At 39.3% G+C, this 25,743-nt stretch overlaps 2 protein-coding genes across 4 annotated transcripts in view; one reads left to right on the top strand and one right to left on the bottom strand.

Moving 5' to 3' along the window:
- The window catches only part of LMBR1 (limb development membrane protein 1), a 57,829-nt gene extending 54,370 nt beyond the window's left edge, over nt 1-3,459 (top strand). For all 3 annotated transcript variants that reach the window (XM_063303382.1, XM_063303381.1, XM_063303380.1), the window contains one exon: nt 384-3,459. In XM_063303382.1, coding sequence (XP_063159452.1) covers nt 384-469 — 86 coding nt within the window. In that variant the 3' untranslated portion in view covers nt 470-3,459. The remainder of the gene's footprint in view (nt 1-383) is intronic.
- Nucleotides 3,460-4,413: 954 nt separating this feature from the next.
- Nucleotides 4,414-24,557, bottom strand: RNF32 (ring finger protein 32). Its single transcript, XM_063301898.1, has 9 exons — nt 24,272-24,557; nt 21,565-21,656; nt 20,730-21,015; nt 17,629-17,771; nt 16,804-16,836; nt 13,787-13,911; nt 12,424-12,532; nt 6,475-6,642; nt 4,414-5,443 (listed from the first exon to the last, which is right to left on the bottom strand). Exons 1-9 carry the CDS (start codon nt 24,555-24,557, stop codon nt 5,204-5,206), a joined length of 1,482 nt encoding a protein of 493 aa, XP_063157968.1. The 3' UTR covers nt 4,414-5,203.
- Nucleotides 24,558-25,743: the final 1,186 nt, after the last annotated feature.

Here is a 25,743-nt window from a genome sequence, read left to right as displayed (position 1 = left end):
GCAGATGGTAATAAAATACAAAATATAGGATGCCTATTTTTCTTTATTTCCTGTGATTCATCTATTCATACTTTTAGTATTTGCTTCTCTTACATTCCAAGCTGCAACCTTCCATATGCCATCATTGTCAATGGATGGACCTATAGATATTGACCTATCTTGCCCATCATGCCTTTGGTCAGCTGAGGCTTTCACATAATGCTTTTTAGTGAGACGGAGAAGGTGTAGACTAGGACAACCACCTTAATCATCCCTGTGCCGTATGCAGAGTTTTTGCTAATGATAAGGACAGTACTGTGCTCAGATATTACTTTGGTTTTATGATATGCCATGCCAATTAGAAACGAACTATAAACTTTGCACTGTCTTACTTTGTCTTGCAGGTTTAGATAAACTGCACCTCTCACACAATGCAAGAGACTCCGAGACAGCAAAGCCTTCTGTAAATGGGCATCAGAAGACGCTGTGAAACAGTTGGTGGAAATGAGCCTTTCAGCTTCCTGACATTCCTCTCACTTCATTGTACTTGTTTTCTATTGCTCTTAACTTGTTTATACCTTGGGTCCAAGTTGATGCAAAAGAAAGCTGGGTGCGTCGGACTGCACTCTTCTTCCTTGGATTGATCCATTTTAATTTCTCTGTCAACTGGAGAAGTGTCTTGAACATTCCTCTTTGAACAGACCTTTATACTGATCTCTGCATCCAAGGACAAGAATCTTCTGCGCATAAATACATTGTTGAAGGTGAAGTTGGAAGATGGGATTTCTGAAAATGGCAAAGCTCTACTCAAGGTGTTGCTTTTTCCAGTAAGATGGCATTCTGAAAACTTGTGAGAGCACAATGAGGCTCAGGATCAATACATTAATCCACCCATCAAATCAGTTTGCACTATGATTGTATCTAAGGTAACAGCCGTTCTTAGTTCTAAATGATAAACTGCCCCATTTAATGCTAGGGATAATTTCCATTGCAAACCCTGATTATGCAATAACATAATCTCATAACTGCAGTGCTAAATCTGAGCCTGGAAAACAGTAATTGTAGACTTCTGATCATTGTATGCATAATCGTGCCTAAAAACGTGATTGTCATACTAAGCTAAACAATATGAACAGAAAATGTAAAATACACGTATGTATAACAGTGAGATGAAAACAATTGCACCCAACTTTCACAAAGTTGTCTTTAAATGATTGCCCATTCCTAAGACTGATTAGTGATTCAGTGTATTTTATTTTGCTGAACATGGTAGTTTTTCATTAATTCTTTTAGTTCATATGTGTACATGTTATCTTTTTTTTAATGAAAGCAGGATTGAGCTTGCATTTCACCTAGTTTATAGTATGAAAACTTAAGATTCTTATTCAGGGGTTTAGATATGGTATAGTTGACACAGCATGTACTTGGATATTGCTACACTATTGAAGTTTACAAAACCCTGTGTGAGACAAAAAGCTGAAGTAAGTTAAAGCTGAATTTGTTCACTAATGTGCTGTGAGTAGAGGCAGGTGGATTGTAAAGACCACTGTGATTACTCAGTAGGATGGAGTGACCCTATTCCATGTATAATCATTTGCTAGATTGATCAAGGACAGTTTATTGGGACTTTGTAACTTCAGGCATTTCACTTTGTGGAAAATCTGTTGTTATGTTAATCTCTATAAATCCAAAGTCTCAAGCATAATCTCAGCATACTGCACAATGTCCAGATACTTAATTCAGGTGTTTTGGATTACGATATTGCTAATTTCATGGGGTCCAAGAACATGTTTTCTATTGATTCCATTGACTGACCAGTATGGAGTTCTTGGACATCAAAAACTGATTTCTTAACTTTTATACTGTTTCTTCTATTACTGAATTTTGCATTATTTGGAAGGTAAGAATTGTAGCAAATATATAATAGGAATTTTTCTAGCATAGCCAATGGAAGTGATAAATAAAACACTCAGAAGGGAGATTCTAAGAATTTGGAATGGGATTGCAGCAGTGGAAGCTGTAGCATGATTAGCTCACTGAGATTATTTCAAATATTGAACCCTCTATCACAATTTGAAATGGTAGTAATCAGTTTTAGGGTCAGTTTTGTTCCCTTACCATGATACTATAATTCAAATGTATGTTTAAATATGATGAGCTACTGTGATAAACTGATAGTAGAGCTGAGCAGAGCTGAATTCTTGGAAAAAACTTAGGCATCTATGTCTACCTTGCTTAGGGCAACATTCATGAAAAAAATGACAGTGAATTTACTCAAAGGTGTGTTTTAAATCCTTGTTTCCTTGTGAACTTATCCCTAGATTGAGAACACAGTTGAAACCATGTGAACTTTTAGTTTGCAGTGAGTTCTTCGTAAACTAATTTGTGACAACGCATGAAGAACAACCACTGTAATTGTCAGTGGAAGCACAATCTCCTACATGGACACCGATTGAAGGATTAATCCATTGCAAACTCATTTGAGTACAAATTCCCATTCAAGTAAGGACTTAGGCTGGAAAGGAAGTATTTCCTTAGCCATCCTAGATTAGTTCACATTAAAGATACTTATACTGAAAGAGGTTCCCCTTTAAAAAGTGGCTTTACTACTGAGGGCTTAAACTACTTGCAGTTTTTGTGATTAGGTGAACTTTTCAGCCCGTGTATTGACACACATTTGGATATTTCTGCCTTTGCCTTGGAAACATTTTACACCTTAATGTGGTCCTAGTGCCAGTGTAGCACTTGTTTCCTAACGATATAGAAAGATTGCATACAATCTCATTTTGAAAATGCTGTTCATCTTTTATCCCTATACACAAATTTACGATACGTTATTTTGAAAATGGATGTTAGACAAGTGGCATCAGAAAGGTTTACATCTATATGATGAGCTCCTTTGTTTCTTGGCTTTGTCTGTGTGAAATGGCCTATCGTAAGCTACTTGGAAAATGAAGTTTTTACTTGCCGCTGTGTTAAAAAAAACCCACTCAGAAATACTTTACAAACTCAGAAAAGACGTATTTCGGTTCATAATCCATTGTGTACAGATAATGCATCCCTAGTGGTTTGACTCTTGGAGTCAAGCACCCTCTACTTCATAAGTTACAAAAAGAGTTTCTTCAGGTATCAACCTTTGCCTCATTTTTTATGAGGTTTAAGCACAAATACGCTTTTCTTAAATGTACTATCAAAGCAGACCAAAAATGTGTGCAAAGCAGGTGTTTCAAGTAAGTGTTTGTTTGGCTTTCTCCATGATAGAGTGATAGCACAGTGCGAACGCATTATGACAAGATTCATTGTTCCAGACCTTGAGCATATCTTTGCTATTCATCTTTTAAAGCTAAGCTTAAGTGGACACAGGTTAGAGTTTACTAGGACACTTGGTTTACTGAATGTAATGCGGTGAACTTCACCCTTCTTTATTCACACTTTTACACATTTGCCTGTTTAGTGTTGATTAAAGTATTTGACAAGACATTTCTCTGTGACTTGATTCTAAGGAGTCTTATTCAAAACAAGCTTTATAATTGTATTTGGTGGTATAAAGCTTGGAGTATGCATCACATTTGCATACTTAACAAAGCACACTGCTTCCATATTCCAGTTCACAAGTATTCTACTTATATTGAAACAATATTTTTCTTTGCTGATCTACAGTATCTGATAGTGGTCTTCAAAGAAATGTGGATGTACCAGTGTTGTGAAGTATACATCCATAAGTGAAGTCTCTGGGTAGCTTAACAGTGTCCCTAAAATCTTATCATTTCTAAAACTCTTCTATCTAACGTAGGTAGTAATTTGCAGTCCTAAGGCCACATGCATCCCTTGGCCTAATTTAACAAGTTTAATAAATACATTTTCCAATAATCAACTTGGGCCTCAGGAAACAGTAATCTATCTCCCTTTGCTGACAAGGAAGAATGTGGGGAGGAGATATAAAGAGTGTGCGGAAAAGGAGATGGCAAAGAGAGAAAAGGGTTCTTAAGGGAAAAATAGGCGATCCCATTTAGTTTGCTTCAGCTTCATTCACCACTGGCATGCAGCTTCTAACAGATTATCCTCAAGCCCCTGATCAAAGAAAACACATTGCCTATCCCAGGCATAAATGGACTGAACAAAACCCATGTGGGAACAGAAGGTGCTCTTTGTTATTGAGACATTTTGTGAGGAGAGTCTCTCGAGCTGTACTAATGCAATTCTTGCCTTAGCCTGAACAAGTGTCAGGATTATAGAATCTTGCAAGTATTGTCAAAAAAGCTTCTGAGCTCCAGGCAAAGCATCTCCACCCCAGGTAAGTTGTCCCCAGTGGTTTCTTCAGTTAATTAATCCTACCCCCATCTCTTGAAATGTGATCTCATTGCTCTCCCATATACGGGTCTACACAGAACTTGCAGAAAAAAAGTTCCTGTCCTTGTCCAGAAGAGTTCTATCTTTCATTTCCAAAATCAGTTATTTTGAATGCTATCAGTTACGTTCTTTAGTTGTTGCATAGAACAAACAGGAACACACTCTTCCTACTTCCTCAAACAGTGTATTAAAATGTACAGTGAGTGGAGAGGGCGGTATTACAGTCAAGAACTTTACAGAAAAATCTCATCTGTGGCTTGCAGGGACACATTCTACATGCATAGCTACAAATACCCTTATGAGGAACATTAGTCGCCAATAAATAACGATTTCCCATCAGAAAACTTACTAGAATCCCAAGCCGTTGCAAAGCATTGTACTTTGCAAAGGGAGGCCTAGTGAGAATTCAGGAGTAGCCAAAGCATCAATTGTTCTTTCTGCTGTCTTTGGCTAATAGGTATATACAAAGTCCTCTTTTTGGTCAAGAGAAGCCTGACAGACTGAAGAGGGAATATGAGACATTCAGCTTACAGAATGTTATATGAAGAACTGGTTTGCTGCAATTGATTCATGTTTCCCCAGGGACCTGGAGCTTTTCTCCCTTTATTTCAATCCACTGTTAACACTGGCATCTGCAGGACTACCTCATTCAATTGAAGCGGCACAGAAGAGAACCGGAATCCTACCTTCGATCTTAATGGCTTGAATATCTCTAGATTAGTGACAGCACTCCCTAGGTTTACGCATAAATGCGCTCATCAGAAAAAATTAATTTGTGCAGCACCTCTTGCTGAAATGCAAATTGAAGCATTTTTAGATAAATTATTTCTACCAAGGTTTCTTACACATATATTCGTGATTTATGTTAAAATTGTTAGTTGAGTATTTTCTTTTGATAACAGGAACGGCATAAAGGACATACAGGTCTTTCTCCTAAAGAAAACTCTTCAAATGCTTGAAGACAGATACTATGGAACACGTGAGAACAGGAGAGCAGCACTGTCTGACGGGGACCTGACTGGTAGCCATCTTGGGAAAATCCATCTTGGAGTTGAGCAGGCTGGATGAGTGGCATAATGCAAATGGGACAATCAACAATATCTTGTCGGAATGCCTGAAACAAAAAATGTTGGTAAGCTCAGAAAATACAATGTGTGACCACCAAAGCTGACTTCTATGAGTATATTATGTCCTTTATACTCTGAGATGATTGTTTCTGGTTATAGTAGTTGAAATGCTTCATTTATTCAAGAACAAAAAAATTTTTAAATGCAGAAACAGTTTTGACTAATCTTGGTCATTAAAATGCTAATGCTGAAGAGTAAAGATAACAGCAAGTAAGGTAAAATTATGTCTGTGCTGCTAATGATAAATTTGTTTGGGATAATTCGCAAGAATCAACAGCTGTCTTTGTTGTGCAAGCAAAACACACAACATTATATACAAGTGTGGTTTAGTGGAAGGAACTGGAGACTTAGATCAGAAAAAGAGCACTGGTCGCAATCCACATTCAGGCACAAACTTACTTTAGTGAACATTTGTTGGCCCTCAGACCACGCGTTTGGTGTAAGAGCAAAGTGAGACCATACCATGTACCTAACAGGTACAAGTAGTCCTTGCTTACAGACTGCTTGTTCAGCAAACATTTGAAGTTATGACGGCACTGAAAAAGGAGACTTACGACCAGTCCTCAAAGTTGAGGCCATCACAGCATCCCCACAGTCACACGATCATGAATTGGGTGCTTTGCAACTGGTGCACATTTGTGGCAGTTGCAGTGTCCTGCGGTCACATGATCACCATTTGCGACCTTCACAGCCAGCTTCCGACAAGCAAAGTCAATGGGGAAGCTGGCAGGAAGCTGCAAGTCGTGGTCACCTGATGTTGTGCTTAATGACTGCAGGTGATTTCACTTAATGACCGCAGCTGGAACTGATGTAAGTCAGTGTGGTCATGTAACATTTTACTTAACAACTGCTGCTTCGCAATGGGCTTGCCAGTCCCAACTGTGTTGGTAAGTGAGGATTACCTGTAACAGTAAGGAGAAGGATACAAATGGGAGTAAGAGGAAAGTCTCTCATCAATTATAATACATACAACTGCCTCAAAGTAAATGAAACAAAGGCATTTCTGACTCAAACCAACCTGAATCTGAATCTTTTCCCACTCAACTTCATGTATCTCTGGGCCCAACCTTTTTTCTAATCGCTGAAATACTTCTTGACTTGCAGCTACAGTAGAATCGATCTCAAAGAAGAATTCATCAATGCAAGTATCATAGGAATTCAATAACCGCTGGCAGATCTCTGTAAGCTGGAAGATGAGACATACATTTTTGCTGTTAGTGAGTTAAAAGTGGAGAGCCAGAGGGCCCACGGATCATCAGTCCAAGAATATCTCTTCTGTAGGAAGTTAAAAGATTTTTTTTCTGGCTCAAGCCAAACACAATCCACTAAGAATCCTCTCTGTTCTTGATAGTTACTAGAATGGTCTGCTGTTAAGCGATTGTAAAGCAAGACTCTGGAAAACATAGCAGTTGCTTTCACTCCTGCATCAAACTTAAGAGAATAATAGTACAATGAAATAAATAACCCCTTTCAAAGGTCTAAATTAAGTATCAATAAAATTAGATTGTGTTAAGAGGTTCAGAAGTGGAGCTCTACAACAGTATACAATTCTTGTTTTTTTCCCCCTCTAAATATCACCCCCCACCCCCCGGGTAGTGAAGGACACATTTTGCTGCTTGATGCTGGCTGCTTCAGTACTGGTTTCTTCCTTCTATTCCTCCCCGCAAAACCTTCAGGCCCACTGTGCCTGCTCACTATTTCTTTGGCCTGTTCGGGGTTCCCCCTTCTACATTTTGAATTTAGAGAGTGGACACGCTATTCCAACTACGTCGTTATTTCAAATGTCCTACTGATTCTATAGCAGATCTCACGTCTACTGGGATATTTTTAAAAGTTCATCAGCAAGAATATTGTAAGCATCTGAACCAGTGTTTCTCAACCTTAGCCGTTTTAAGATGTGTGGACCAATTCTGGGGTATTCTGGGAGTTGAAGTCCACACAACTTAAAACGGCTAAGGTTGAGAAACACTGATCTAAACAAACGATAGCTTCAGATTCAGTCATAGTAAGAATAAAATTGCTGAAGTTAATGGGGCTCACTAAACACCTACTGATTTCAGTGGGTCCACTCTAAGAATTAAATCTAATTCAATAACATATGATGGGCCTTTCTTCATTTTGTGTATCTACAGTATGGGATCCTCTCTCTTTCCTTTCTGGTCATTCCATTCCACGTTCTTCTCCCTGCTCTTGTCACGTTCCCCTTGCAGGCTAGGTACCATGAAGGCAGAGTTCTTGTGGGGCTGTTTTGAAATGCGCTTATTAGGAGTTTAATTCTAAGCATTTTTCAATATTTGGAAGTTTTGTGGTTTTCATGAGTCTCCTGATACTTACTTCTTGTTTCTGCTTACAATTTGCTAGATTAGCACAGAAGTACTGAATTGGAATTAAAAGGAGTAACTTGTGTTGGATTCCCTAAATACCTTGCATGAGCAGAAAAATATTAGTAGTCATACACTGTGCCCATCTATTCAACTGGTTGATTCCTGCTCTTTGTTCCACGGGGCTGAGTTCTCAGGAGTACGTGGAAGTGGGCAGGGAAATCCCACAGCATGAAAAGAATGTCAGCTGCATTTCTTTGGATCCATCAAATTATTCAAAATTATTTCCAAATTTCTCAAAAGGAAGGTCATTTCTAATTATCTAGTTTAAGATCAATCATTTCACTTAAATGGTATAGATTATGTGTTCTATGCAGATACCACAAATTTATTTATTTATTTATTATCCCGCCTTTATTATTTTTATAAATAAGTCAAGGCGGCGAACATACCAAGTACTCCTTCCTCCTCCTCTTTTCCCCACAAGAACAACCCTGTAGGGTGAGTTGGGCTGAGAGAGAGGGACTGGCCCCAGGTCACCCAGCCGGCTTTCATGTCTAAGGCAGACTAGAACTCACAGACTCCTGGTTTCTAGCTCAGCCCCTTAACCATGAGCATTTTTCCCCAAGAGAAGAATGTGTAGCATACTACGTATTTTAAATCTAGAGATTCAACAACTTAAAAAGGCATAAAGTTGAAACTGCAAGACTTCAGCACGACTTTAAAGAGAGTTTCATTAATAAATGAGGAGTCTTTAAATCTGACTTCACAAAACTAATATAGCTATGTTAATTACATTATCTCTTTAAGATAAGTATGACTTGCTAGAATTGCTGAATTTATTTCCATGTGAGTAAACTAAAAGTACTATGATTAGATCCACAAGTTTAGCTTAAGATACACAGAATTGCCATATGTATGGACGTTAATCAGGTTTTATATTATTTATATATGGATTGGCTGTATCTCAATATGAAGGAAAGGATGAAGATGGATTTGTTTTCAGATTTAACTGGTTACTGAGAACAAGCATTCTCACAGATGCATTCACTAGTCCAACTTCCCCCACGTATAACTTTTTAAAGAAAAATATGAAAAATGGATTTTACATTGAATGTTGGTTCATTTGCTGCAGTCCCGTTTATTCTTTCAATCTACTATTTCTTGATTTCCCAAGCATTTTTACTAGGGACGCTAAAGATGGAATCCAGCATGCAAAGTATATCTCTACAATTGACCTATGGCCCTTCCTTCATCAGGGAACAAATGCACAAACACACTTTACCTTCATTCATTCATTCATTCCCAACTGCACACCTGGAAACACCTACATTAGTTTTTCTATTTGGTATAGTGGGGTCCTTGGTGCTCTCTGAGCTTGGTTGTTTGCTTGCAGATGTTTCATTACCCAACTAGGTAACATCAGCACACATTGATGAAGTTACCTAGTTGGGTAATGAAATGTCTGCAAGCCAACAACCAAGTTCAGAGAGCACCAAGGACTCCACAGTTCAACCCTGAGCTACAGATATCCTCTTCGATTGGAACTACTTGGTGTTGTAATATCTGACTCATTTGGATGGCACAGGCTACACAGCTTACCCTCTTCTCCTAAAGCTACTTCTCCATCAGGGTAACGCTCCAGATTTCTTTCATGACTTTTATTGTCATTTTTCATTTCTGTGCACTACTGAAATATGTGTGTTCCAATATACTGATGTTATATTGATCTACTGATACTATATCTTGCGGCAACATCTTTAAAGTTGTAGAACTGGCTTTGTAACATTCTCCTCCCCCTTTTACTTTTCAGGTGAGATGAAGAGATGGGGACATTTGCAGAAAGCAAAGTTAGGGGAGTTGTCCTTAATTTCTTCTCCTTTGACTGCAAAGTAGTCAGATGGCTTTTTTGATTGCTTTTTGCTTAAATTCTCAGTATGCGTGTGTGTAGTATAATTATGAATAAATACAAAATGTTTTTGTTTTAAAACTTGCACACTTAGACACTTAATACACATAGTTTACTACCTGCATTATCTTCCCCACACCAGTGGGAAGGAGAGGCAACATATGTTCAAACCATTTTTTTTCCAAAAGAAAAAATATTTAACAATGTAAAGAGCACTTTTGCAATTTTTAAAAAGAAATTTTACTTTCCAAGAAAATGGTTATTCTTAAAACTGCTCTCTATCCAAATTTGGTACTTTCTTTTGTCACCTCTGTGCTTTTCAACATGAACAATATGACAGTAGAGGCATTCTAAATATTTTTAGCTGTATGTAAAGCACCATCAGTTACAGGTTTTAGGTGCCGCCCAAGAACATGATTAAATAAAGATGCACACAAAAGCATCAAAATGAACTTTGTCTGCCAAGGGGGGCTGTTTTAAAGCAATCCATCTTTGTGTCAGCAAATTGCTTACTAATGTGTTGACTTAAAAGTAAAATGAAAAGCCTGGAATTTACAGCGTATCAATGAATCAGTTGATAAGCTTTTACTAGTTTAATATCCTCTTAGCTTGCTGCCTGGAGCCACATCAAGTTAGCAACAGAATGTTTGCCATCTCTATGTGATAAAGGAAGCCAAATGGCTAAACAAACTCCCAGACCATTATGTTGTTTGGTGAGATTTAAATTAAAAACTTTGGGAAGAAGTCACGTGGTGAGGAAGGAGTGAGCAGTACCATTTTATAAATAATATACCTTGTTTCAGGAACAATAGCTGCCTTTTTAGCTGGACTGAAGATAATGGAACGCATTTGAAAAGATTTAACTATAGCAATAAATTTTTTTTTAGCTCAATTAGATGTCATATACAAGCACTGTTTATAGCTAACAATCAAAGAGGGTCACTATCTAACACACAGAAATCTAAGCAGCATTTCATTCTCTGTGTACATTAGTGTTAAAAATTAGCATAGATTGCTTGGAGTAACTTTTCCTTCCTTTGATCTAAATTAGCAAGGCTGCTAATTGATTTATGTAATAAAGCTATTTAGTAATAAAGTAGATTCAACAATGATCTCTCACAGGATCAAACTTTGGAATTTATCATTGCCAAAACTTGACCCTTGGTTTGTATGTTGTTATCAATGAATACTTCTTTTAATTTAGCAACCTTCAGAACTTTGTGTTGCCCTTTGAGAAAATAAACTTGTATTTCAGAAACCTTGGGGGTCTTCTTACAATCTATAAACAAGGTGGACCCATGCATGTTTACTCCAACCTAAATCACAATTAAATCAATGGGTCTTGCTCCCAAGGAAATAGACTGGTTTGCAGCTCACATGCTTTTAGAAAGTGGTATTAACTGTAACAACTAGAAATAATTTGATTTACTTAGAAGAAGCTGCTAGTGATTTCCCACTTTAGGAAGGTGATGGGGACTGAGGCTTGGCAGTGCTGTTTTTTAAGTAGCAGTTCCAGTCTTCTGGAATAGCCTCCCAATAGATATCCACGCGGCTTCTACTATGACTGCCTTCTGGAAAGAGACCAAAACAGAACCTTTCCAGAGGATGTCTGGGCCATGATACAATCTTGGTTGGGTTATAGATGAGCTTTGGAGTATTCTATGCTTATTAATTGGCTTGTATATGTTTTAATTGGGTGCACTAATTGTGTATTGTTTCTTGTGTATTTTATCTTGCAAACTTCTGAGACTGTAATGGTCTACCAAGAAGACAAATAAACAAATAAGGCTAAATCAGATACTGGGGTCTACCAGTGTGCAAACAGCAGTATCTCATCCAGCTAGATTTAGGCTTGACAATTCTGAGGACAAATGAAGAAATCGATTCAAAAATGGAAGGGAGTCGCATTATTAGCAGAGATGGTCTCATATAAATAGGATAGACTGAGAATGTGGTTTTTCTGCAGACAAGGAAGACAGGTAATAATAAACCTTATGCATCTGCCAAGCTGGGAAGAGGGCACACTTTCAGCTTCATGCTTCCTTCCCAAATTCTCCCTTTCTAGCACTCTTACTCATTTCAGGTTCTCTTCCCATATACAGGTTTTGCATTTCTTAATCTTGGGTGAAATCTAACGGAAGCCTCAAGAAAGCTTCCATTGTGTTTTTGTTCATTTACAATGGCCCTGTACAGGAGATTGGGCTGGGTGTGTGTGACTGGCCCCAAGTCATCCAGTAAGTTTCGCCGCCTTGAGTTATTTATAAAAACAATAAAGGCGGGATGAAAATTAAATAAAATTAAATAAATAAATAAAGTTTCCACTGCCAAAGATGGACTTGAACCTGGATCTCCCTGGTTGTAGTGCAACACTTTAACTGTTCTACCTCACTGGCCCTAATGTACATATGAAACCATATGCATACAGTATATAGAAGAAGATGAATTATATGCTTTCTTAGGCTCTGAAAGTTTAACTAGATTCTGTTGCTTTAGCCTAAGCATGGGGGGTGGGGTGGGGGGGACTAGCCTTTCTTCTGGAGATGCACACAACTGTGACATGCATGGAACAACCATTTTCGGTTAGTCCTCACCCAAACCAAAGCATGCCTGCTTCAGATGGTTGGATCCATATGAGAACAAAACCAGGCTGTTTTGTTCTGGATGCAGATTTGATGAGCACTGAATTTGTTTTGATTTGTAGCACCGTAATATATTTTGAAATGTGAGAATTGCCTACCTTGTCTTCAAAGAATTTTTTTCTTAATCTCGCATCTTTGGGAGGCACTGTTTTTCTCAGATCTTTGTACCATTTTCTAACAATATGTCCCCTCCAGCAAGCTTGAATTCTGCAGCATAAAAAGAGGGTCTTTTACAAATTTGGATACTGAAAATAAAATATAAAAGGTTTCAAATGAGAAGATTGTTTTTGTGGCTGCTTCCAGTTTGGGACAAAGAAGAATGAAGGAAAATGCTTAATCTCTTTCAGCAAAATTTACCTCAGAGAGTAGGTTTTCAGTAAATTTGCTCTGCACAGTTGGTGCCAGTGTTTCTCAACCTTGGCAGCGAAACACTGGTTGGTGCCATATAATTTGGCCACCTGTAGCCTGAATACATTGGAAACATAGCAGGTTCTCCTGTAACTACAAGAGGTAGTCCTATACTGAGGCTACACGTGTTTTATTTTATTTCCCTTCAATAATTCTTTACACTAATTAAGAATATCTACAGTTCAACCTTTCCTAGATATCTGAGATCCTACTAACGTGTTACTCGCACTAGCCCAAATCACCTTCAAAAATAAAGTGTTCCATTTCTTTTGTGGGGTCACTAATTGGAAAATGGGTTCAGGATTGAATCCGATTTATTTTCTGTTTAAAGCTAGACTTGGAGTTGTATTGAGCAATCATGTAATATGGAGTTTAGAAAAGAGAGGCAAAGGCTCATACAATAACAGGAGTGTTGACTTGGCAGGAGACTGCCTTGCACGTCTTCGCCTCACTGGGAAAAATGGCTAAAACAGCCACATGAGTGCCTCCAAGCTGCAAGGAAGGGAAGGCAGTGAGTTTTAAACATCCTCTTTTGTTCTTTTAAAAGGATACATTCAAAAAGTATGCAGAATTGACATGGTGATGTTGCTTATTTTGTGACATCATAGGACCAGGCAGTTAAGCACTGTTAAGAGCAAAACTACGTAAACCACATACCACTTGTCAATACAGGGGGAAGAATCATAATTTCCAGCAATTTAATACTTTTCAGTCCTGGAAAACTTATTTCCTCCCTCATTCACCCCACCCCTATAAAAACAGTGGTATGGACCACACAGTTTGGAGTATATCTAACAAAATACTACACATTATGAGCACAAAAAATTATCTTAATCTCCAGTCTCCAGTTCAAACTGAACATTTGCATGAAAGCACTATATTATGACATTAAAATTATTAGATGTGATGATCTTTCTTTTTTTTTTACAGCGTCTTTAAAGAGTAGCATTCTCTTACACTGCTCCATCACTATGCAGTTATTTTGTATGCATGCAAACATTTCAACAGATGCTTCTTGGGGAAAGGGTTTTGTCATTTGCCAGTCATTCTTACCTTGTAGCACACTTTATTTTAAAAAGGCGGGCTCCATCATGAATTACTCGTGTTTGATACTGGATCTTTCTACACATTGGACAGCTCTTTTTAGCTGCAAATCTTTCAAAAGCCTTCAGGCATGCCTGGAAAAATAATATTAGTTCTAACTATAAACCTGCTTGAAATTAGTCTCTCCCAAGGTTTATGGATATATGTGCAGAGTTATGGGTCCACAGTTTGTAGATGCAGGAAGGACGACAGAATCGTGGAAGGCATCTAAGAGGACACCTAGTCCAATCCCATGCTCGGCGCACAGTCCTAAAGTATCTCTGAGGGATGACCATCCAGCCTCTATCTGAAGAACTCTAGTGAAGGAGAATTCAACCTTTCCATGTGGCAGCCTGTTCCACTGGCTGACAGTGTGTCAGGAAGCTCTTCCTAATGTCTAGCCTGCACCTCCTTTCAGATAGATAGATGATAGATGATAGGGAGGGAGGGAGGGAGGGATGAACTCTGTAAAGAAGTCATGTTGTAGCAAGTCTGTTCTGAGGCTTCATCTCTGTGCTAAAAGGCAGACAACAGGTTTAACACCCTTGTTTACCTTCATACACATAGATACACAGGAGAAGTTAATTTAGCACTAAACAACTCTGCGGCCGAGGATATGATTATTTATTTATTTTAGAAAATTTATATGGCCACCCATCTTACAATATGACCTGTGGACAGCTAACAACCATCAACAAAAGCAATATAATAAAACATCTAAAAATCAAACAAAAAAGACCTTCAGAATTAAAATAATCGTAATACAATAACCAAGGCATTTTATAACAACCTCACCCATATAAACCACACCTACATGGGGTTTATCTAACAGAAGAGCCAGGTGTTCCCAGCCTTTCAGAAGGTCAGAAGGGCTGGGGCCCTCCAGATCTCATGGGGGAGGATGTTCCATAGGGCAGGTGCCTCACAACTCCTTGGTCACTCCAGATGATATTCTTTAATAGGGGGGTCCATGGAGCACACCTGCCCTGTCGGATCTGGTGGGATGGGCAGAGACCCTTGGAGATAGGGGGTCCCGCAAGTAATCTGGCCATGTGTCGTGCAGGGCTTTAAAGGGGTAACCAGCACCTTGAATTTCACCTAAAAGCAATGTAACTTGGTCAACCTCAGTGCATCCAAACTGTGCACACCACTGCATTCTGAAGCAGCTGAAGTTTCCAAGTGTTTTTCAAGGACAGCCCCATGTAGAGCACATTGTAGAAATCCAGTTGGGAAGTGACCAAGGCATGAATGAGTGTGCAGGGCGTCCTGGTCCAGGAATGGGCATAAGACAGATTTGAGCAAAAGCTCCTCCTAGCTGTGTGCTCCAACTCAGCCTGGGGAAATGCTACCCTGTTGAGAGTTAAAGATTCTAGATCCAAGGAACCCCACATCCCAAACCACTCTGTCTTGTTAGGATTGAATTGCAGCCTGTTCTTCCCCATCCAGTCCCTCACAGCCTCCAGGCACTTGATAAGCACCTTGACAGCATTACTTGTCCAGCCAGGGGTGGAGATGTATAACGGTATCATCAGCATACTGATATTTTACTCTGAGCCGATGGATGTCCTCATCCAGCAGTTTCGTGTAGATGTTAAATAGGAATAGACACAGAGAGAAAGAGAGAGAGGAGCCTTGAGGCATCTCACACAGAAGGGGCCTAGGGCTAAAACTCCCCTTCCACACCAACACTGACTGGAACCAGACCTGGAGGAAGGAGAACCATTGCAAAACAGTGTCCCCACTACCAATCCCGTAAACTGGTCCAGAAGGATATCATGATTGATGGTACCAAAAGCTGCTGAAAGATCCAGGAGGGTGAAGATGGACGTACCACCTGCATCCTAGGACCTCCAGAGGTCATACATGAGCACAACCAATGCCATCTTGGTACTATAACCTGGCCTGAACCCTGATTGGAAAAGGTCCAGATAATCCACATCCTCCAGAGCCCTTTGAAACTGACTGCTTACCATTTTTTCAAGAACCTTCCCTGAAAATGGAAGGTTAGAGACTGGACAAAGGTTATCCAACACTGCTGGATCCAAGGATGGTCTCTTGAGGAGGGGATGGACCAGAGTGTCTTTCAAGGCACCCCCTCCTACAAAGAGGCATTTATCACCTCTTGGACCCAACCATATGCCACCTCCCAGGAGTACTTGACCAACCAGAGGGCACTTGGATCCAGAGCAAAGGTGACAGAGCTCACTAAGCCAAGGACCCTCTCCACTTCCTCACTAGTAAGACATGCAGCTCTTTCCAGATAACCAGGCAAGACTGTGACTCAGTCACTTCTATAAGACCTGTCCAGCCGGAGTCCAACTCAGACCAGATCCAAGCAACTTTATACAGTACGATAGATGCCTATGTCAGCTTAACCTCTCTGACCCTAGCGCTGACTGGCTGTAGCAGCTAATGTCCCCTTGATACCATTAAATGTGTGGTGTGAATGGGGCCACTGTTATCTTTTTAAGTGGCTTATTCTGATTCATTATAAAATTACAGATTTCAGTGTTAAATCTGGGTACACAGGCTTAGTGGCCATCACTGTAACTGAGCCTTTTGAATGCGTATTTACCATAGGTGATTGTTTCTACATGTCTGTCCTCCCATATGCAGGCCTGCACCTGAAAGGATGTGCTGCCCCCCACAATAGAAGCACTGCCAAGCACCTCCAACCCTTCCAGGCCAAGAGCTGATTGACACACCAGGTATACTTTGTGGCCCATGATTATTTCTAATTTATCAATGCGGTTCTTTCCCCTTTATGAGTTGTGCAGGCCCAGTCCATATGCAATCATAAGATAAAATATACTGTCGCAAAGCGGTATTCTAAAATTACATTTTGAATTATCACGATTGAAAACAAACAACAGATTTATTCTTCTACTTAAAAATTTACATTATTACTAGTTACATAATATGCGAGTTAAAAGACTGACTGGATATATATTTACCTTTTAATTGATAAAGAGATATGGCTTACTTACCCTGTGAAACACATGAGAACAAGAGAGCAACACCTGTTCAGAAATAATAAGATCACTTTGAGACTTCAATTCATCCAAAAATCCCCTCTACCCTTACAATAATTACTAAATGCACAACAAATAAATAGCAGCTTTCATTGCAAAGAGAACGTTTTAGTGGTTAATCACATTATCTGCATATTTATTGTATTTCAGACTTAAACAATGGATGATTTTTTTCTTAAAACGCTTGGGGAAAAGGCACAACCGGGCACCCTAAAGCCACGGGTATAAGAGGAATCATGAGTCCCTGAATACCACATGTAACAACGCCCTTCCTAGCGTAGATGGAGCTACCTTACCATTTGATGTCCCTGTCTCTGAGCTGCTTCTGACAGCTATACAAAGTAATCTTAAGAAAGTGGAAAGAATGGTGCCAATTATTTGCTTTTTGGAGAAGAGAGGGGTTGTGTCAGGGAACAGTCCAATGTGAACAGTCACAAGGTTAGCAACTCACACAACAAACTACGCCCCCCCCCCACAAACCCATATTTATTATGCCTAAACACAAGCGAATTCGTTTAGTTTTTTCCAATTGAAGTTTTTTTTTAATGTGTTTCACCAGATACCAGGACTGTGCAATGCTTTGGATTCAATTGGGAATTTCGTGGCTGTTGTGAGGGAACTGGAAACTAACTGGAAACAGCAGCAGCTGCTTTAACGTCCTGCAGACAGTGCTACATTGGTGTCTTATGTATTCCAAAGCATCTCTTCCACGTTGAGGCCAAAGCATTTCCCAGTTCTACCAGATGTCTGTCATACTATTAAGGGAGGCTGATAAAATACCTGTGGCTGAAGTGCAAATTCTTCTTTGCATATAGCACAAGGCTGAACAGAATCTCCTTGTTTTATGGATCGTTGCTTCACATGTTCCCATTCCTCCAGAGTTAACGGCATGGCAGGAAGCTCCACCAATCCAAGTTTCTGAGCTGCAGATAAAGTCCAATAAATGAAACAGACGGTAATTTATTTCCTTACAGGATCTTCTGTGTTGCAGTGCATATTTAGTATTTATATGGAAACATAAGCGTTCTCTTCTTATAGCTACCAATGTTCTTTGGGGATAAACTTGAATTAATACCTACTAGCTCATATTTAACTGTAAATTTGAATGTAATAAGTTCAGTGAAAGTAACTGAATAACAATAATTCCATTAATTAAAGCTCACATTTTTGGGGATAGTTTATTAAGGAAAGAGTGAAACCTAATGAGAGAATTCTTAGGGGCAACAGAAATGCACATTTTGGTCTTGTAAATAATTGTCAGGAGAGAAAAAAACTAGCCATTGCTGGAATGTGTACAAATGCACAGAAATATGCATACGGGTACATGCACGTGTATTAACACAATCTCCTATTTTTAAGGGATACGTCAACAGTGAAATGCCCTGCATATCTGCTTAGAAAGACATTTCATACTGTAAAATGGGTACCTCCAAGTATGGAGGTACAATACGCTGTATAGAATTGCAACTAAATTTGCTTAAGCCTCGATGGCAACTAACAGCAAGAACAACCCTTCTTCAAGTAGGCAGATGTGCCATATGACACAGGAATTTGACAGGTATACCAAATTTTTCTCAGGCAACCAATACTTCTGGATTCCACACTGGGGTTTCTGTCTGAAGGAATGTTTGCAGGGCTGGGTGATAATGAGCAAAACCCAAAACAAACAAACAAAAAGACCCAACTAAAACTAAACAGACCACCAGAATGTCTTATTCTGTAGACTTCGAACCCTATTTCTTTACCTAGATTTTTATTTGCCTGCTTCAGCCTGGAGACCACTTCATAATGTAGTATTTATTAAAACAAATACCAATTTGGTCATTGTAATCTTCCCTGAAAGCAAGAGTTTATCTACTTTTATAGATGTGATTCAGGCTTAGTGAAGAAATCACTCATCCAGCAAGTAAACTGATCCTACAATTTACAGTTAAACACAGCATTATTTAAACATGTTCTTAAATCTCTCTTAAGACTGAGCAGATTTTAATATTTCTTAGATGTTCTGCAGTGACTGCATTCCGACAGGGCAAAGCTGGGAAATCTGTGAATGTTTGAATGTTGTTGGCCTACAACTCCCAGCAGCTCCAGCCAGTTCTCTTCCGTGCGTATCAAACCTTTCAGTTTCTCGCTGATATATGGGGAGAGTATCAAATCAACATACCAATGTGCATTAGCACACATACACAGAAATGTATCCTCTCTCTCTTTCTAAATGTTTATATGACTGCAGGGCTGGGCTTTTAAACTGCACAGTCTTGAAACAGAAACATACTACTTTTAAAAACAAGAATGGATGGGAGGGGAAAGAGGAGGGAGAAAGTGTTGGATAACTCAATTCATTCCTTTTGTGTGTGTGTGTGTGTGTGTGTGTGCGCGCGCCTTCAAGTCAGTGTTGACTCCTGGTATCTAGATGAAGAAGTCCCTGCGTTTTTCTTGGTAATGTTTTTCGTAAGTGATTTGCCATTGTCTTCTTCCCAGGGCTGAGAGAGTGTAGCTGGCTCAAGGTTACCCAGCTGGCTTTGTGCCTAAGGCAGGACTGTAATTCATGGTCTCCTAGTTTCTATCCTGTGCCGTCAACCATTACATCACACTAGCTCTCCAATACATTTCTACTAGTGCTTTAAAAGGATGAAGACGTTTATAAACCAAGTCAGAAAGTGTAAAAGCGGCAGCTCGGCAGTTCTTCCTAGTTATTAGTCAGACCATGTAACGTTATTATCTCATGACAGTATAATGTGTTGCCGCTGCGCCTCCTGTTTCCCCAGGCAGGAAACTTCTGCATCCACCTCCTTTATTATAATACAGTACATCTCTTGTTTCTCGATTTGAAGTTGGGTGTTTAGCTACAGGCATTATTCATGGATCTGCCCCCCAAATCATTACAAAAACACACCTTGTAAATTTTTGAGCAAAGGGTAGTTAAAGGTGAAGGTTTTTTTTAAAGCAAACTATGCCCAACCTAGTAATTTATTTATTTTGTTGTGAAAGCAACAGCTGCCCAAGTATTTATCCCAATTATAGTAGAAGGCAACTCTAGATGGTGCTAATGTAGTTTCACTGGGTGGTACATTCACTTCTTGCTGTACAAAGACTTTCCTTCCTAGTGGCAAAACATTTGTCCTGGCACTACAGTAAGGTCTTTTGCTATTTATCACAGAGGCACTCACTTTAACATACATATCCAAGAGATATGGGGGCAGAGGAAAGGTTCATTTTCTAAGCAATTCTCCTTAACCTGATGGCACTGCCTTTTATTTAAGATAGATTCATTAGATTTGGATATTTTCAGGGGTTACTTGATACAATACATTTTATGTTCATGGATGCACTCCTCTCTCAGATATCATTTCTTGTAAGCAAAGAAGAAAGAATGTGAAGATCAACAACATGGTCAGCAGCAATGGCCATAACACTAATGATATTTTTCTAATTGCTGCAATGAATTAAAATTTGCTTGAGTCTTCCCTCAGTTCATACATGTTCTTATCCTAAATAATTTATACTGCGTTGAGATGAACTAGTCTTTTGTTTTTATGTGATGCTCAGAAACAGAAAAACGCTGAATTCAAAATGCTTAGGGAAACAAGAAATAATTGCTGTCTTCTCACCCCTGCTTATAACTTTCCAAGAAATGTCTGTCTCATACTGCTGCAAACAGAAGCTGAAATGCAAGTAGAGAAAGCTGACTGTAAGAACGAGCAGCAATTCTTGTATTCTTCTGCTATTGTGCAATATGGAAAAAAGGATCTCTTTATTATAATCTGAATAGCATTTACTTATTTATTAAATTTGTATGCCGCCAAATCCTTCCATATTACCAGAGGCATTAAATGTTTATAAAAAGCAAACATGCACAGACTGGAAAATAAAAGTTTTACCTAAAGTCAGAGGCTGAGGACTTGGATCAAGAACATATTCTTTTTCTGGATCTTCATCTTTTGGGTTGTTTTGGTTGTTCGTTTGTTTGTTTCGTTTTTTTAATCCAGTATCTGTGACTGCTCTGATTGTCCCTTTGTTTACAGGTCTGTACTTATGTTTTTTACTCCATGTCTTTGACTTTAAAGGATCTGCTAATGAAAGGTTTTGCAGTTGAAGATCATGTAAAATGTGATCTTGTAATGCCACAGCAGTAAGTGCTACAGACTCTTGTTTGTAGGAACTCCCCTAAAATAAAGTTTCATAATTATTATTATAAATTACTGCTATACAGTATATGAACGATATATACAGCACATTAAACAACAAAAGAAATTCAGCCTTTAGCCAATGATTTTTTTTTAACCTGACAGAGCCTTTATACCCATACAGCTCCCATGTTTGAAGTCTTACTAATATACAATTACCACAATATGAAACATAAGATTGATATTTGACACATTCCAACTTTAACTTATATAAAGGCAAAAAGAAATCTTTGATTTATCATTTATATTAAATAAAATAGCAGCAATTTTAAACTTTTAATTACTGAACCCATAATTATTGTGTGCAATAAACTCATTATGAACTATAAAAGTTTGACATGCCTAAACATATTTTGTTTCAGTGTAATTAAAAATAAAACCCAAGGCTACTTCTGCTTTCCAAAGCAACTGCACATTAAAACAATTATAGCAGTAGATAATATTTTATATGCATTAAATCGGCCTATTTATAAAGCTTTTATTTTCAAAGCTCTTTCTTAGCATATGTTTTACAATATGATCTGTGCACCTTGAAACATTTCTTTTGCATCATGGAACAGGAGGCAATGATAATTTCCCTATCTTCAATATACAATGAGGTCCTGCTATTGACAGCATACACTACCAATTATTACATTCCTAAAAACAAGCAAACAAAAAAAAACAAATAAAAACATTAACTAAACAGCATGGCAATTAAAATATATGGTTGGTGTTCATCTTTTACTTTGACATACATTCTTACTACCCCATTACCTGAATGTAAATATTCTTGTGAGAGAGGTCCAATATTAGAGATGTCTGCCATAGAACAGGCTTTCATATTTCTACTGATACAGATATCAGTCCCAAAGGGCTCAGGTAGAATATTAGCAAGAGCTAATTTCACAGAAATCAAGGGTTTAGTGCCTGTGGCCTTCCTGTAACTTCCAGGCAGCTTCATTACTATTGGTCATGCTGGCTACTGTACTTAGCAACATAGAGTATACTGCTCCATAGCTTCAAAATTCTTGATTTATAAGACTCTTAAAAAACAGTGATGTCCTAGATGAAACCTTAAAATTAAACTTTCTTCTAAAATGTTCTACGTGTTCTGAACGCCGCCATTTAAGAACTGGAATATTTTGGGAAGAAGATGGCGGTGCTGGTGAGGGGCTTGGATTTGACACCTTATGGGGAGAAGCAGAAGGAGCTGGGTATAAGTTTAACAAAGAAATGTAATTTAAGCAGTTTTTAAAATAATGGGATATCATATACATATGGATCAAATGTGTGTACAGAAGCAAAACCAGGAGGTTTAAATGAGAGATTCTGAGTTTACACTTGCTAATGATTTGATAAAAATGGCATAAGGAGATAGGCTTTCCTTTATTAGAGGTACTAAAGCAAAGACTGAGTAGCCATATGCCATAAGTATCAATATCTTGTTACTTCTGTTATCTTTTAAAAATGTATTTATCTCAACAAATTTGCTGCTTACTTTTTATTGCAATCTAAATCTTAGTGCTTTTCAGCTAGAAAAGCGGGAAAAGGTATGATAAGAATTCAGACAAATTTTTATTAAGAATCAGTAATAAAACATCCAAGAAGGAATTTGTATTTCTCTTTTTTTTCTTCCTCTAGGAATCACATCTTATATAGAAGCAGAAAGACTCTTGCTAAAATCATATGTCACATAGCTTTGAAAGCCGAGATGAAGAACACATTACCATCCAGATGTTGATCACCTGCAAAAGCTATTTCTCAGCACTGGCCACTTCATTGAGGCTCCTAGGAGTGCAATTCGGTAACATCTGTAGGGCCACATTTTCCCCTAACCGTGTTTCAGAGTGCATACCTGTCTGTATTTCTCTGCAGGTTATTTCTCTTTGCAATGATTTTTTTAACAAGTACTAGTGCCAGAAGTGGGGCTCACCTAAGAACAAAATACTATCAGTTTAAAATTAGTATCTCTACTTGTCCATCTTCTTTGCCTCCACTGCCCATTGAAGCAAAGCTTAAACACATACAGTGCAAAGGAAATATCCTTTCTTTTATTATCATCTTATTCTATCGTCACTTACATGGCAAAGATAAGCATTTATAAGGCCACTGGGGCAGGACATTTTCCTCTTACTGTAAAATATTATTCACATATAGCAACAACCTCCACCAAAGTTATGACCTTTTAAGATGAAGTATTTTTCCTACATTGGATGTTTTCCTATCCTGCAATCTGGCACATTTAGTATTATACTACTGTAATTGTATTAAAATATCATATGGCATTTTGAGCATAGTGATTCAACTTTAAAATACATTATACAGAATCAGAAGAAAATGCAATTTTGGTAGTTTAGTGTGAAAATAAGATTAGGTTGTGACCTAGAATCAGGAATTTCACTGGGTGACATTACTTCTTAGCGAAGTACCTTACAGGGCTGTGGTGAGATTAACAAGGGAGTTCTTTGGAGGAAAGAGGGGATATATTGCAATTGTCCTGGACAGAGAGTTGAAGGGCATCACAATGGCTTCTGCTACCAGTCTGGAGTCCAAGGAATGACCATGGATGGTCTTCATTCCTTTGTTACTACCGTGGCAAAAGGAAGACCAATCTAGCTTCCATCCAGTAGCACAGAAAGGCGCTATGGCTTTCTTCTCCATCTTTTTCTTTTTTTGTATATTTCTATTGGGTGGTGAACCTGTAGGCCTGCCTGGCTTTATTTTGCTTCCTCTTTATTTATTTACAGCACTTGGAAGTTGGGTAGGAAATCAGGTTTGGGTGGTATCTGGCACATCCCAAACGCTGGGGGTTGAAACTCCAACATCCATCCTGTTGCCACAAATCCTGACTGCCCTAGATATGAGAGCATCAAACTCCCCACCCCCTGAGGATGAGGAGAGCCTTCAATGGACCCCTGGGGGCACCATGTTGGAGACGCTGTCCTAACCTATAACGATAATGGCACCCTATAATAGTGTTTTTCGAACTTGGCCACTTTAAGATGTGTAGATTCCAACTCCCAAAATTCCCCAGGGGGAATTCTGGGAGTTGAAGTCCACCACACATCTCAAAATGGCCAAGTTTGAAAAACTGCTATAACAGGTACCCCTTGAACTTCTTCCGCTTTCTTCGCGTCCCCTCCACCCCGCCCCCAAGCACTTGCCGCCACCTCAGGCGCTTCTGGGGCTAATATTATCCCGAAGGCGTCCGTCTCTCCCTTCAGGGACCAGAAACAACTCGATCCCCTCCGCACTCCGAAGCGCCGCCGCCTGCTGCTGCTGCTGCCGCCGCCGCCGCCCCGTCTCGGCCGCGCACCAGGTTGCTAAGCGACCAGACTCACAAAAAACGGCTTTCGAGCCCCGGAAGGCCGGGCGAGCCCCATAGGGGCGCGAGGGAGAGGGGACGCGCGCGCGCCTTCCCTCACTCCCTTGGGGAGGGGGCTTTTGGGCGGGGCCGCGTGGAGGCCTCGCGCAGGAGGGCTGCCTGGTAGGAGCTGGGGGAGTCCAGGTAGAAGTAATGATGTGCCTCTTTGCAGCCATCTAGGGGTCGTCTGGATGTTTACAGCCCAGGGTTGGTAACACTCCTTGGGAGGAAAGCTGAGGAGGGATGCTAGGAGACCGTTTGTGGGGTGGGGTGGGGTGGGGTGGGGTGGGGTGGGGCGAGCCTAGCCTTTCCCCTCCGGCTCTCCCGCAGGTCTGGCGGCTTTTCTTCGGCTTGGCTTTGAGGCCTGTGGTGAGGTGAGGTCAGGTCTCTGCAAGCGAGAGAGCCTTTTCTCTGGTGGCGCCCTATTAATGGAAGGCTCTCCTCAGAGAGGCTCACCTGGCGCCTATGTTAGCATCATTCTGGTGCCAGAGGAGGACCTTGCTGTTTTCCCAAGTTTTTTCATCCTGTTCTAATCAATTTCTATTGCCTTAGATTTTGACCACCGCCCTGCTGCCTACTTTGTATGGTATCTTTATTTTGCATTTTATTTGATTTTATTGGATATGTTTAAATTCAAACTGGATTATTTCTTTTTGTGTGTGTGTTTGTTGTAAACTGCCCAACAAACTTTGGATATTGGGCAGTTTAATTTAAAAAACAAAATAAAAATCTTTTCCTTTGGATTGGAGCTAATTTGAAATGATCTAGGCTATAAAAATAGCCTTCATCAAGTCAAGCTTGATTCCTGATGACTGCCAAATTGTATGATTCCCAATGACTGCCTACATACCCAGGATGTTGGATGATCATTTTGGATAATCCATATTCAAGGAACTAACCAGGTCCAACTTAGTTTATTGAGATCAACCAAGATCGAGTAGGTGCTGCGCCTATGTACTCCTAAAGGACACTATTTGAGTATTATTTGTGGTTTCAGAGGGATTGAAGATAGATGAGTGGGCATACAGAATGGCATGCTAGCAGTGCTCATGCTAAACCATGGTTTATTTAACCACAATTTATTGATTAAATCAGAACTGGCAGGTTTGCCCAAGACCCTAAACTATCAACCTTGCTTTACAAACAACCCAAATTTCCCCAAATTTGGCAAATAATATCTTAAATCATATTTTGTCGGAGCACGTTGTGAATCTTGTCAATGGCTGTATATAATTGGACACACCAACATACTCCCCTTTCTTGCTAGAGAGAGTTTTTCTCTCTGGGATGTCCTCCAGCTGTTTTGGACAGTTGATGGATTATGGGAATTGAAACTTAAATAGCTGAAAAAAGCCTTCACAG

The sequence above is a fragment of the Candoia aspera genome, chromosome 4 (assembly GCF_035149785.1).
Source record: "Candoia aspera isolate rCanAsp1 chromosome 4, rCanAsp1.hap2, whole genome shotgun sequence".
NCBI classification, from domain to species: domain Eukaryota; kingdom Metazoa; phylum Chordata; class Lepidosauria; order Squamata; family Boidae; genus Candoia; species Candoia aspera.
Note: the sequence above shows the minus strand (reverse complement) of the source record. Positions and strands in the feature narration are given on the sequence as shown.